General features: G+C 40.3%; 1 protein-coding gene and 1 long non-coding RNA gene across 9 annotated transcripts in view; one reads left to right on the top strand and one right to left on the bottom strand.

The window, feature by feature from the left end:
• Positions 1-10,765, top strand: part of LOC113012359 (C-myc promoter-binding protein-like) — an 86,055-nt gene extending 75,290 nt beyond the window's left edge. For 5 of the 7 annotated variants that reach the window (XM_026153266.2, XM_026153187.2, XM_080302676.1 and 2 more), the window contains 6 exons: positions 578-758; positions 1,509-1,763; positions 1,952-2,069; positions 5,439-5,601; positions 6,239-6,303; positions 6,762-10,765. In XM_026153266.2, coding sequence (XP_026009051.1) covers positions 578-758; positions 1,509-1,763; positions 1,952-2,069; positions 5,439-5,601; positions 6,239-6,303; positions 6,762-6,898 — 919 coding nt within the window. In that variant the 3' untranslated portion in view covers positions 6,899-10,765. The other 2 variants (XM_080302616.1, XM_080302714.1) reach the window with 2 other exon arrangements.
• On the bottom strand, positions 122-6,865 carry LOC145429408 (uncharacterized). Of its 2 annotated transcripts, XR_013909649.1 has the most exons (6): positions 6,726-6,865; positions 6,190-6,278; positions 5,450-5,581; positions 3,685-3,790; positions 1,566-2,142; positions 122-840 (listed from the first exon to the last, which is right to left on the bottom strand). It is a non-coding gene; the product is annotated as an uncharacterized LOC145429408 (long non-coding RNA). The 2 variants fall into 2 exon arrangements; XR_013909654.1 differs by lacking the exon at positions 3,685-3,790.
• Positions 10,766-13,581: the final 2,816 nt, after the last annotated feature.

Genomic DNA, 13,581 nt, shown 5'->3' with positions numbered 1-13,581 from the left:
GACATAGAGCAAGCAAACAGATGTGTATTTACCACAATTGTGGCATTAATTGCTTTTGAATTATGTTCCCTGATCTGCATCCAAGTGTAGACTAGTACAAGTTGAATAAATTAATACCATGAAAATTTGTCTGGTCTTTATTAAACACAGCTCAGTACACAGTGGGCAAATAATTGAACATGTGAAAACATCCTTTAGCTGCAGGATGAGAAGGGATTTTGAACTATTGCTCCTGTTTCAGTTTATCAGTCAGGTGATGCCACAGGATTTCAAGTTGGTTAAAGTTAGTATTCACACTTGGCCATTTAAAACCTGAATTTTCTCTTCCAGCCACTCTGGTTTTCATTCCTGCTGTGCTTTGAGTCACTGTTTGCTTCAGGTTGCTGCCCTGACACTCTCCTGTAAAATATACAGTTTGTAATTCGAAGGCAGAGTGAAATTTCTTAATGTGATCTAAAGAAATCAGTGTTGCTGTTTATAGAAAAGTAACACTATACCTAATCATTGACCCTATGTTCAAATAGTCAGTATTGTCTATGGGAAAAAGGGCCAAATTGTCTTTGCTGTATCTTTGCAGGTCTCGGTCAACCAGGGATCAAGGCATCAATATACCCGTAGAACGCCGGCAGGGGGCGCTATCCTCTGGAGCTCCTATAGCCCGTAGTGTCAGCGCCTTTGGTCCTCTGGATGAAACGACCCGACACAACTGCTGTTTGCCAACATCAGGCAGCCTGCCCAGTTGTCTGAACGAAGCCACGGTAAGGCTGGACTGTTGTGTGTACGGCATGTCTTGAATCCGTGAACTTAAGTGTTCATGTTCGGTACCTCTAGTAGTTTACTCTGGGAACAAAATACACAATGAAAGGAGAGACAGAGGTTTTAAAACGTCCAGTTCTGAAAATAATGCAAACCAAAACAAAAACCTGTTGCTGCATATCCCTTTGTGTTGGATAACTTCAAACCTGTCTTCATTAATATTTAACCATAACAATGTTAATCACTCACATCTCCTGCATATATAAATAAGTCATTTGGCTGTAGCTCAGGTGGCAGAGCAGGTCAGCCACTAATCAGAAGGTCGGTGGTTCGATCCCAGGCTGCATCCTGGCTGCATGTCAAATATCCTTGGGCAAGATACTAACCCCATGTTTGCCTACTGGTGGTGGTCAGAGGGCCTGGTGGCGCCTGTGTCCGGCAGCCTCGCCTCTGTCAGTGCGCCCCAGGGCAGCTGTGGCTACAATGTAGCTTGCCATTGCCAGTGTGTGAATGTGTGTGTGAATGGGTGAATGACTGAATGTAGTGTAAAGCGCTTTGGGGTCCTATGGACTAGAAAAGCGCTATACAAATGCAGGCCATTACCATTTGTCATCCATCGATCCATCCATTCACTTTCGTCTGCTTATCTGGGGCTGGGTTGCAGCCCACACAGAGGAATTCCCAGGCCAGATCGTGGCTCTAGAGCACAAGCTGGCTGTGAACCTAAGCAGTTCTCTTTTTGTGACACTCAGGACCCACTGAGTATGGAGTGGCGGCTTCACAACCCAGAGCCTGTGACGGTTCCCTACCTGAGCCCACTGGTGCTGTGGAAGGAGCTCGAGAGTCTGCTGGAGAACGAGGGCGACTCAGTGATCACAGAGGCTGACATGGTGGACCATCACCCCATCATCTACTGGAACCTGGTCTGGTACTTCAGACGGCTGGACCTACCCAGCAACCTGCCAGGTCTCATCCTCACCTCTGAGCACTGCAACAGAGACTCCCAGGTCGGACATGCGCACACGCACGCACGCGCACGCACGCACACGCACACACACACGCACACACACGCACACACACACACACACAAAAGATCCAATGGCTTGTGATAATGGAAGAAAAAAGAAAGGAATATTTTTTTGTTTCACAGCATTTTTCAGCATTGGCACGTCTGACTCACACTGTTTCTTCTCAGATCCCTCACCACTGGATGTCTGAGGACAGTAAACATGTGTTGATCCAGATCCTGTGGGACAACCTCAAGCTGCACCAGGACCCCATCCAGCCTCTGTACATCCTCTGGAACACATACAGTGAGTTGCACTGCTTGGACATGTTTTCTATTTCCTCAGATATTGGAGAAATTTGCTCAGGTCCTGTAACCGTCTGTCCAAAATGAAAATACAAAAAAGAAGAGAATATTGTAAAACCTGCGTATAGATGGAGGTTCTTTCAGCAGCTCTCAACCAAAAACAGAGAGAGATTTTTTTGTGTGTGTTAGGTAAGTTAATTAACGTTTTTTATGAAATTCAATAAAAACCCTTTTAACACATTTATGTGTGTTAGGGTGAGTATATGCCTGCATATATGCATAAAACATATCTATGCATAAGCTTTTTTTGCCTCACTTCGTTTTAATGTTAGTACAGATGTTCAACAATGTTAAATAATAACTGTATATATATTCTAGAAGCAGTTTGATCAGAAAGCCTCCTGTGTATATATGCTGAACAATAATATTGTTTTTAAAGGTGAGACCACTCATCTATAATATTAGTAAGTACATTTCCATCTGCCTAATTTTGTCCATATTTTAACAAAAAAGTGGGAAACAAAAGAAAATCCAAACATGGGCTCGCCTCAAACTTTTTTAATTACAGTTACAAACTGAATATATTCTGCTGTGTTTTAATAATTTCAGTAAAGTTGAATTAGTTCCACCGACTTCTAATATTCACATAGTAGTAGTAGTAGATGCACATTTTTTTCTAATTATATTTTCTTTTGAGGTTTCTGGAAGTTTTCTGGGCTAAACTTGAATGAAAGCCTGACTGGTGACAATCAAAAGACAAGAAAATGTAACTGTCATTTGCTCTCCCAAAGATCCATCACAATTAAACACCCCTAAATCCACACTAGGTAGCAAAGTTAGGAAGAAGTAGTATTGTTTATCAGTCTTCATACAAAGGCCACACAAAGGACGGGGCTGCTGTCAGGACAACTGCTTTAGAGGGTTTTTAAAACAGCCACTTGACCCTGGGACCAATCAGCAGCTGCCAGCTCTCCAATCAGGAATGACCTCCAGAGACTCTTAACAGAACACACAGAACTAAATCCAGCCACTGTGATCCAAATTATGGCCAGGGCTGTAACACAGAGTTCTAAGTAGCACGAAGTAAAACATAATAAGATTATTTATGAAATGTGTGGCTGAAAAATTACAGAAGCTTTCACTAAAATGCTTTATACAGTATGCTTAAAAATGCTTAAAAATAAGTAATCCAGTTTGTCCTTACTAACAGATAAAGGATGGAAATGCTCATCGATTACTATTTTGTTTTTCAGCATTTCTCAGGATTGAAACTTGTTATGTTCCAAGTTCCAATCACAAGAGTGAGTTAAACTAAAGAAAAGATATTCAGGATTAAAATGAGAATTAGAATTTCAAAAAAAGCCCGGTCGTTTAAATGAGTCTGAAGTTGCAGGGTTTTTTGTTTTTTTTTGGGGGGGGGGTCTTCTTTTTTTTTAGTCCTGGGAACAGCTGGATTTGTGAGGGCGAATACCACAGCCTGGTGCTAACATGTCTGCAGTAACTGACTGTTTAACGGAGGAGGAGGCGCAGTGGCCGATCTGTGTGCTAACAGGCTGTGTCTGCTCTCTGTCTTGCAGGACTTAATTGTACTCTGTTGTTAGAGAGTGAGTGTTCACCTCTGCTGCAGACGGCCTCAGATGAGTCCTGTTGTTTGTGTGCTGTCCTCTGCTCTGGCTGTTTCCCTCTGTTCTGTGTCCTTTGCTTGTTGCACTGCAGTGTTGTCTGTGGAAAGTCAGCGGCTGGTTTCCCAGTGTTGGAATGAAAGTGTTTGTGCGGTGTAAAATCTTACTGAGACTTTGACTCTGAGGTGGTTTTGACATGTTTGCCTCAAATACAGCCCTGCTCTGTATTTGAACGTGGGTTTGCATCTGTGGTGACTGTCCGCTGTGTTTGTCCACTTGTAATGAGGACATTCAGCAACGTGTGGTGCTTAAAGGGCTGGGTACTGAACACCGACCGCTGCCACTCCTGAACACTGTTACTGTTTGTAGTTTAACAGGCAATCTGTGTAAAGTTTGACATTCTTATTTATTAGAAGTTAGCTTCTAAATATATTGCAACTTTTAACCTTCAGAAATAGTTTTATATAAATCATACTATGTTATATGTACTAACAGGAAGTTAGTACAGAGCTTCAGGTTGCAGTACTGGTGGGTCTTTAAACTGTAAATATAGACATGACAGTGTTTTATGGCCCTAGTATCCTAGGAAATTAGTATGTTATGTAACTTCTAACAATTTCATAAACAAAAATATATTTTATGCTAATATTTGAGTATAGTAGTAGTAATTTTTTTGTGCATGCATGAAAATGTCTGATAATATGTATTTATCCCTGAGGGTATCTGCCCATCTTACAACATTACTATATCATTTACTATATCAATAGTAATTAAATACTTATATGAAACTAAAGGCAAAATATGAATGTAATATGTGTTCCTGGATATGTGTACATAAAACTTCCATCTTTTTATATTAAAAAGTGAAGCAGTATGTAGGTAGGAGCAGTAATAATGCAGTTCTGTGCTGAGAATAAATGAGAAATATCAGTGAACAGTTGTATTGCATGTAATGTAATCTTATGGTAACTGTTTGAAGTATATTTCGGGGGCTATTTTCAGTTTTATTTATGCAGCACAGCGGAGGCACAAATATGAGACTAGACAGCAGAATAGGGGAGACGTGCACATGTGCAGTCAGGGCTCTGCTGTAAGGACATTTTTACCACATGTATGTACTCTCACAATGCTGTTATAATAAGCTAATTATAATATAATGTATAATATATAATTTTAACTATAATTTAATTTGAACTTACCTGAAGAGAGAAAGAAGATAACTACACTGGTCAAGTATAAAGCAACAAATGCAACAATTCTTCATGACAGGATGTTGAGTCGTAGTTTTCTAGCAGAGTTTCTGAAGTGAATTAGTTAAGCTTTGAGAGGAAACTGTACTGTTTGGCAGAACAGATTGTAATGACTGTAATTACAAGGAACCACGTAACGTGTAACAAATAATTACTCTTAAATTTAAATCTTAAAAGCTACAGATAACATTATTTTTATTTTAATGTATATGACAAGTAAAGTATTCAGTTGTTAATTTGTATATTGCCGGGTTACATTCATTATGTACTGTGCATCCACTTTTTAACCCATGTTTTTCATTATAATATTATTGTACTAGATTTACTTATTCAACACCTGCAAGTGTAGTACCACTTTATGCCTTCCAGATACCCAGCCCCAAGTGCTTCTCATCAGAGAGAGTGCCCACTCTTCACAGATGATCTATTATTGAAATTATTTTCACATGTCTGATGCAAAATCATGATGAATTGTGTGCGTGTGTGCTTGTGTTCCAGATGTTGGTTACCCTGTGTCTCGGCCAGTCCCAGAGGAAGAAAAGCCGTTCAGTGAGGAGCTGCTGCACAGTATGGTGAAGAGCATCCAGAGGAACGACGTCAGCCGCCCGATGGCTCAGCTGCTGCAGCTGCTGGGGCAGACGCTCGGGGTCAAAAGGCAAAGGTCAGCACCAACTGTTCAGTCACGTATAAGGACAATTCATATTTGAAGGCTTTTCCAGTTATATTGTAATATAAATTGGCCACAAATGCAGTAATAAGGCATTTATTATGTGTAAAATACACAGGCCGTGCAGTTTTGTTTGGTAATATTTTCAGCTGTGGATTGATATAAATTCAGTCCTCTAGTCAGTGCCGTTGGGTTAGTGGGAAGTGTATGTCACAGAGTCCGGAAATGTGACACACTGAAACATGCTCGCAGAGAGATGCACTGTGCTCATCAGGGAGTGTTATTTGGAGAGTTGATTTGATTATTGTTCTTATTTTCATTCACTTAACCCCGACAACCACAAACGAGCAGTCAATTTACACAGTTTCCAATTATTGTACTTGCAGTAACAGGACCTGAGAGGGAAAAGGGACTGTTTAATACCTGCTTGAATGTTTGCATGAAGGCAGCAAAGTTTGCCTTGTGCTTCTGCTCATTATGATCGGCGTGTCTGTTCATCTAATTATTGTGTTTATGGAAGAAAGACCTACCAGTTTGGGTTTAGGAAAAAATGATTCAAATATACACGTTTAAAGCACTCACTCATCTGCCATTTATACTGATCGCATGTGACCTCGCCTTTCTTCCTCAGGAGTTTGTACAGGGACATCCTCTTCCTGTCCTTGGTGGCTCTGGGAAAAGATAACATTGATATTGGTGAGTATTAAGTTTATGTCTTGGATGTGTATGTTTTAAAAGAGTGTTTCTTACATAACATACGTATATATGTGTGTGTGTCAATAATTCATTTGATTAACTCTATTGTAAAATTCATAAAACAGCATGAATTAATTTAAACCTGAACTTTGGGGGAAGTATTAATAAGCTATAAATGAACCTAACTGTATATGCAGCATCACTGCTCTTCACAGCAATTGTATTAGCGAGCTATTTATTAGATTTTTAGAACTTTAAAGATTTTTTTGAGTTTTGTTTCCAAGTCCAATATCGGCTCCGTTTTGCTCAGCCAGTCCTCATTGTGTCCTCAAAGAGATAAAAGTGTAAATGAGTGCAGTTACATGTAGCCTTAATGAACTGATTGACATGTTTAAATGTTTTAAGAAAAAATCTCCACCCACATGTTATTTGGCTGCCGATCTCTCCTCTTCCCACAGACGCCTTCGACCGTGAGTACAAGTTGGCGTACGATCGCCTTACACCCAACCTGGTGAAGCTGACCCACAACTGTGACCGTCCTCCGAGCACAGGTGTCATGGAGTGTCGCAGGACTTTTGGAGAGCCTTACTTGTAAAGAGTCACCTAAACACACCATGATTAACTCTCATTATCCTCATTGTTGCTTTAAGACTAGCTCAGGAAACCAGTTGGAAGACCACGAATGTGCACTACGGGAATGTTTGGGGGAACTCTGTAAGCGCTCATAGGGGTACAGGTGACTGTGGACAGCATTATGTAGCCTGAAGTTTTAGAGACTTCTATCTATGAGGACAGAAACACTACACGCAGCGTTCATAAACTCCTCTCCATGCAGTGTCGAGTGAGCCGCAACAGCTTACATTGGGAATGAGTGACAGTGATGCAGATATCCTGTAAATACAAAACAGGAAAGGATTTTTTTAATGTACCATTCTTATTGTATATCATTTCATCATATGAAGACTAATATTAGCAATATTTTAACTGGAACTTTATTTATACAAAGTCAGCTTATGTATTGTACCGTCCTTTTGTTATGTGCAGTGTTTGACTTTGACCTGTGGTCGCTGGCCGTCTTCTCGTCTTGCAGTTTTAAACCAGGAAAAATGTTTTCGCTCAGTGTGGAAAAGATGCAGTACATGTTTGGTGTGTGTTTTCAGTGAGCTTTCTATGCTTTATGAGATGGAACTTTTTTAATTAGATCTGCATCAATTTTGAAGACAGATTGCATATATCTACAGGCTTTCTAGTTGTCAGCGAAAAGTGAAGGAACGTAAAGCCAACACGGTGGTTTACAGAAGCCCTGAGAGGCGAGTGAGGCAAACAAAATCAAATGAATCTGATATAAAGTGTCCTGTATTTATGACTAAAGACCAAGCTGGGAAAAATGGTCTACCTTCCCTTCTCTGAAACACAGGGGAAAAGCATGATCCTGCATTTACAAAGCATTTGTTTTTCACTGTTTAAGCCATAAACATCAGAGTTACAAAATAGTTTTTTCATAAAAATAAACAGCAGAAACACGTCACAGTGACAGAGTAAAAGACCCTATCATAAATCAGTTCAGATTAAACAGCACATTTCATTGTAAAAAAACAATCATGTTCATTACTTTAAATCAGTGAATGTTATGACCCTGATCCTCTCAGGGAGCGATGAATGCTGATCACGTTAATCTTTTCTTGTACTGAAGAGCATATGTCCTTATTACCAGATCAAGTGTATTTTTTTTCACTTGTCAGAGAAAATGGTATGTTTGGGGTTTGTTTACAAAAAACGATTTCTGAGCTTTAAGCTATTCATCCCCATGAAAAGTACCACTTTTAGTCTTCTTCAGCGGGGTGTTTGTTGTCAGTGTTACAGAGGTGTTACCGGCCCTATAGGAAGCCACATAGCGGTGAGGAAGAGGGCAGATTGCGGACAGGTGAGTCTTCTGCAGCCAATCAGCATTAAAGCTCAATCAGAGCGGTTAACAGGGATGGCAGACAATCTATGATAGATGGAGCAGTGAGGCATGTGTAACACCTCCACCTTCACCTCAACCACAAAAAAAGATAACATGTCACCAAACCATTGTTTTTTTACTTTGAAACTTGACTTGATGTTCAAAGGCTGTAAAAATAATAGCCAACACATCCGCCACTGGTATGAGTTACACATGATTGCGTCGCATTTGTTTACATTCATTTTCGTGGTCTAACCCGAATCGAGAGATGAATTTGGGGTTGTAAGAGTTCACAGCATGAATTAGTTCAAATTAAATATTTTAAATGGCAAACATATACACAGTCAGCCATAATAACAATAATAATAACAATAATAATAACAACAATAATAATACTGAACCTTTTATGCAGTTTTTTTGTTATTCACAGTTATTTCTTTAATTCGTGATGATAACAGCAGACTGAAATTTAAAGTCAAAGTAAACTTTATTTGTCATGCTGGCCACACAAGGACTGCATAGTGGGACAAAACTGTGTTTCTCCTAGAACACCATGCACTATAGTCATAGTAATTATACATGAATACCCAGCTAAGATCAAAATCTACAAATATTGCACAGCAGAAACTTAGGCACTATATGTGAATCTTTGTACTGATGAATATTAAAAACATAGGTGCTCATGTTATGCAGACACTGAAAATATTGCACAAATTAGCAGCAGTTACAGAGACATTTTGTGTGAGAGTTTGCATATACAACAGTTCTTGGATTGGTGTGTGATAGTGTGTATTTAAAGAGAGTTCAGGACTCTAATGCTGCGATAGCGTTTTTTAGAGGGCAGGATGGTAAACGGTTTGCGTGTCGGCAGCTCTGTGCAGGCAGGATTTGGTGTGTGGTCCTGTGGGGGTGAGAGAGGAGACCTGGCGACCTGACCTGGTGTCTTCACCATTCTCTGAAGTTTGCTCTGAGATGTTGCTCTCTGTAGTGCTTCTGTGGGAAGTGTTGAGGGCAGAAGGGAGTCTGATTGCTCTTCTTGACCGCTTCAGGAAGCGCAAGCGCTGCTGTCTACCTTTTGATGAGGAAGGTGGTATCTGTAAGCCCAGGAACCCGGTGCTGTTAACTAGCAGTGCGGTGCTGTCAAGGATTGTGGGTGGAGTGTGGGATAAATAGCGTGAACAATCACCCTTACAACATACAATATCAATTGATCTATGTGACCTAAATCACTTTATCTGGAGGGAAAACCAAAGTGAAGTTTTGATTTGTTGGTAACAATTATCCAACTATAAAGATATCAATGAGTCTTAGCGGAGGTTAATAAAAGAGCTTTGTGTTTATGGTACAAACTGTAAAGTCCCACCTGTCATTTAATAACAGCATATCTGAGTGTTTATTGCACATGCAGCCAGTTAAGCCTGTGGCTGAATCAAATGACTTTAATCTCATTGCCTTCTGCTTCCATATCGGTTTAATACAATAATCCAAATCATTTTAATGTCTTGGACCTCAAGGTGGCTCCTGTGTTTTGTGTTGTCTCTTCTTTGCTTGTCTATGGATGCAGGTTGTCACCTGCCACCGAGCAGCCAGGATGCCAGAATCTTTTGGGAACATATGTGGAAAAAAGGTTTAAATTTTTCACTCTGGCAACATCCAGCCAGTTTTATTAGTGTTGTATCAGACTAAAGCTAAATTAAGAATTCTTATTTCAGCTAGCATAAACAAACAGTAAAAGAGGACTTTATTATAAAAAGTGGGATTTATGAAAAGCTTGATACCTGGAGATGTTTACACCCTGAGGTCTGTATCCACCATTGAATTTACTAAAGATTTAACTTTTGGACAGGTGTAAAGATAACAGAGTTCAACTTTGCAAAGAGCCTACTTCACTTTTAATTTGAATATAAAGTTCATATTTTAATTTTTTAAAACCCTTATGGGGTTATTTAAGTTCTAGAGACCGTATGATGTTATGTTGGAGAAAATCAAACGGACCCTGGAGTGCATTGCCTCTGTCGCTTATATTTGTTACTGCCTTAGTGAGGATATTAATCCAGCTTTGAAAGGCAGAGTGGTTGAAGGAGGACCCCTGACTCTGAAATCACCAAGGTCCTATGAATATCAGCCAAGTCTTTGATTTGTGGCATGGCTAAGCAAAACTGGAAAATTTTAACAAGTTGCACGTCTTTGTCCCTGAAAAAAAAACCCAAACCTTTAGGTGTGGAAATCTCTTTAACTGGTGAATTTTGATTTGGGAGATGACACATCAGCTTAGAAAGGCTGTGATTCATTTGTGGATTTCTGTTGTGTTTAAAAAACAATAGTACTGTAAAAATAAATGATTTTGCAGATTCTGGGCCATGTACATTTGAATTGCCCTTTGTATAAATCACATTTTATAACCGTGTATTCACACATGTGCAAAGGTCCTTTTAGAAGTGGTGAAGTTCTGACGTTCTGTACAGCGACCAGATCTACAGGACTGTTTAAGTGTAAATAAAATCATGTAAACCCTCAGTGTTGCTGTCTGTAGCGTCTTCTTCTTAAAATATTTAGTTTAAATGTATTTAATGTTTAAATCCGTCAATTGTGAGTAGGAGGAAGATTCCCAATGACTGGATTGAATTCTCAACGCAATCACAAGACGACGGCACGGGTCGCTGGCGAGAGGCAACCTGTCTGCAAACAGTCATGGTCTCACGTTGAGTCTGACTCAGTCTGTGTAGTTCATCGCCCATTGCACATGTTTGCTAAAAAAAATTCTGGTTGTGCTGTGGTCTCTAACCAGTTTCCCCTTATGTGACTGTAGAGTCAAAGAACTTCTAAATGCTTAAGAACTGTCACACTTTAGACATCAGCTTTCAGGAGGGACCTGCAAGACAACCCATAATGAATGGGGCTGCTGAAGCCTAAGACTGGACAAAAAAGAATACATTGAATTATCGTGTTGAAATGAGTGCTACGTCATATTTTTAAGTCAATCAGCCATCAGCCTTCTCAAGCAGAATGCTAGCTTTAAATGGCCAAATTGTGTTGCCTGTAAGAAAAGTTAACGCAAATGTCATTTTGTTTCAAGAAAAGCTAACATTTGGCTAACAAACCGACTAATGACATGTCATTGTTAAACTGTTAGCCTGGTTTTTCCTCCTGTCTGCAGTCTTAACAGGCGCCATCTTTATTAGTAGAAGATGTTTTATTCAGTATGAATCAAAACTGCAGTGAACCCATAAATCCATCAGCAAGGCCTTTCCCTTATACTGAGGTTTTGCGCACACATACCTGCAAACAACGTGACATAGATTTGTTGCACTCTTAGCTTGCTAGCTATTAGCATAAACATCACACAGTTTAATTGTAGTTTAATCTGCATATTTGTGTTTGGAGTGGGCGTTATAATCTACTATGCAACCACTTACAAGTGGAAATTCCAGCATCACTTCTGGGAAACAGACATACCATCAATTTTTATACTTAGCCAGTATAATGTACATTTAATTAAATACTTTTTATTAAAGAAGACAAAGGAAGAGGAAATACTTTCTGGTAGAACCAGTGTAACCATATATATTGTTTTAGATTAAAAGAACAGCATATTCTTTTCCAGTTCCCCAAAACACCGCACACTGTTCCAGTTCACTGTTAAAAAAATAATTTATTGCAGCATGGAATTTTAATTTGAAATATTGATACTTTTCATTATCAATAATCCATGTTTGCATCCACTTCAATCCAACAAGAGCACAACAGGAACATCTGAAAACATCACACGGGTCAGGTTTTCTCACAGCTAAGACAGTCTGATGCGTGTCTTCCTGATACACACACACTGACTCTCTCCACCACAGTTAAGTGACACAAAAACTCTTTTTAACACTAAACATGAACAAATACTTGTCAAGTTAAATACAGAACAGGGTGTTAGGGATGATAGTTCCAGAAATACTAAACATACAAAACTGAAGTTGCATCCAGTGACTCTGATTTCCTGCAAGGTCAGTCCATACCAATACTACTAGAGTGGGTGTAATGTTTTTAAATGACCTAATGCTGTCAGCTCAGAGACTACCCATAAGCATTTGCTTATTAAAGGAAAATTCCACCAACACCAAAAAAAAAACTAACTAAAGAAAATCTGTTAACAGAATGGGGATATATTATGATTGCTTCATGTTTGTTGAGTTAAGCAGCGTGGTGTCATTTTCAGATACTTCCAGCAGCTACAGCTAAGTTTTATACTTGCTGTGTTGGACAAATATCGACAGTCTGTATATTTCGTAAGTGTTGTTGCCACAGTAAAGAAATGACTGTTTCCTGGCCTCTGTACTGGCAGACATATCTCTATATCTATATACACTCAACAAAAATATAAACGCAACACCTTTGTTACTGCTCCCATTCCCCATGGGATGGACGTAGAGACCTAAAATTCATTCCAGATACACAATATAACCATCCCTCCCAAACAGTGGTCACAAATCAGTCCAAATGTGTGGTAGTGGGCACATCTGCCATATTGAGATAATCCATCCCACCTCACAGGTGTGCCACATCAGGATGCTGATCTGACATCATGAGTAGTGCACAGGTGTACCTCAGACTGCCCACAACAAAAGGCCACCCTGGAATGTGCAGTTTCTTGCGCTATTGGGGGTCTGGGGACCCAGAACCGGTCAGTATCTGGTGTGACCACCATTTGCCTCATGCAGTGCAACACATCGTCGCATGGAGTCTATCAGATTGTCAATTGTGGCCTGTGGAATGTTGGTCCACTCCACTTCAATGGCTGTGCGAGGTTGTTGGATATTCGTGGGAACTGGTACACGCTGTCGTATACGCCGGTCAAGCACATCCCGAACATGCTCAATGGGTGACATGTCCGGTGAGTATGCTGGCCATGCAAGAACTGGGACATTCTCAGCTGCCATCTGCCCTGAACAATGTGAACCATGATTCATCCGTGAAGCGCACACCTCTCCAACGTGCCAGACGCCATCGGATGTGAGCATTTGCCCACACAAGTCTGTTACGGCGACGAGCTGGAGTCAGGTCAAGACCCCGATGAGGACGACGGGCATGCAGTTGAGCGTCCCTGAGACGGTTTCTGACAGTTTGTGCAGAAATTGTTTGGTTGTGCAAACCAATTGTTCCAGCAGCTGTCTGGGTGGCTGGTCTCAGACGATCTTGGAGGTGAACCTGCTGGATGTGGAGGTCCTGGGCTGGTGTGGTTACACGAGGTCTGCGGTTGTGAGGCCGGTTGGATGTGCTGCCATATTCTCTGAAACGCCTGTGGAGACGGCTTATGGTTGAGAAATGAACATTCAATGCACGGGCGA

This window comes from Astatotilapia calliptera, chromosome 1 (assembly GCF_964374335.1).
Source record: "Astatotilapia calliptera chromosome 1, fAstCal68.1, whole genome shotgun sequence".
Lineage (NCBI taxonomy): Eukaryota > Metazoa > Chordata > Actinopteri > Cichliformes > Cichlidae > Astatotilapia > Astatotilapia calliptera.
The sequence above is the reverse complement of the archived record's forward strand: the minus strand, read 5'-3'. Positions and strand labels throughout refer to the sequence as shown.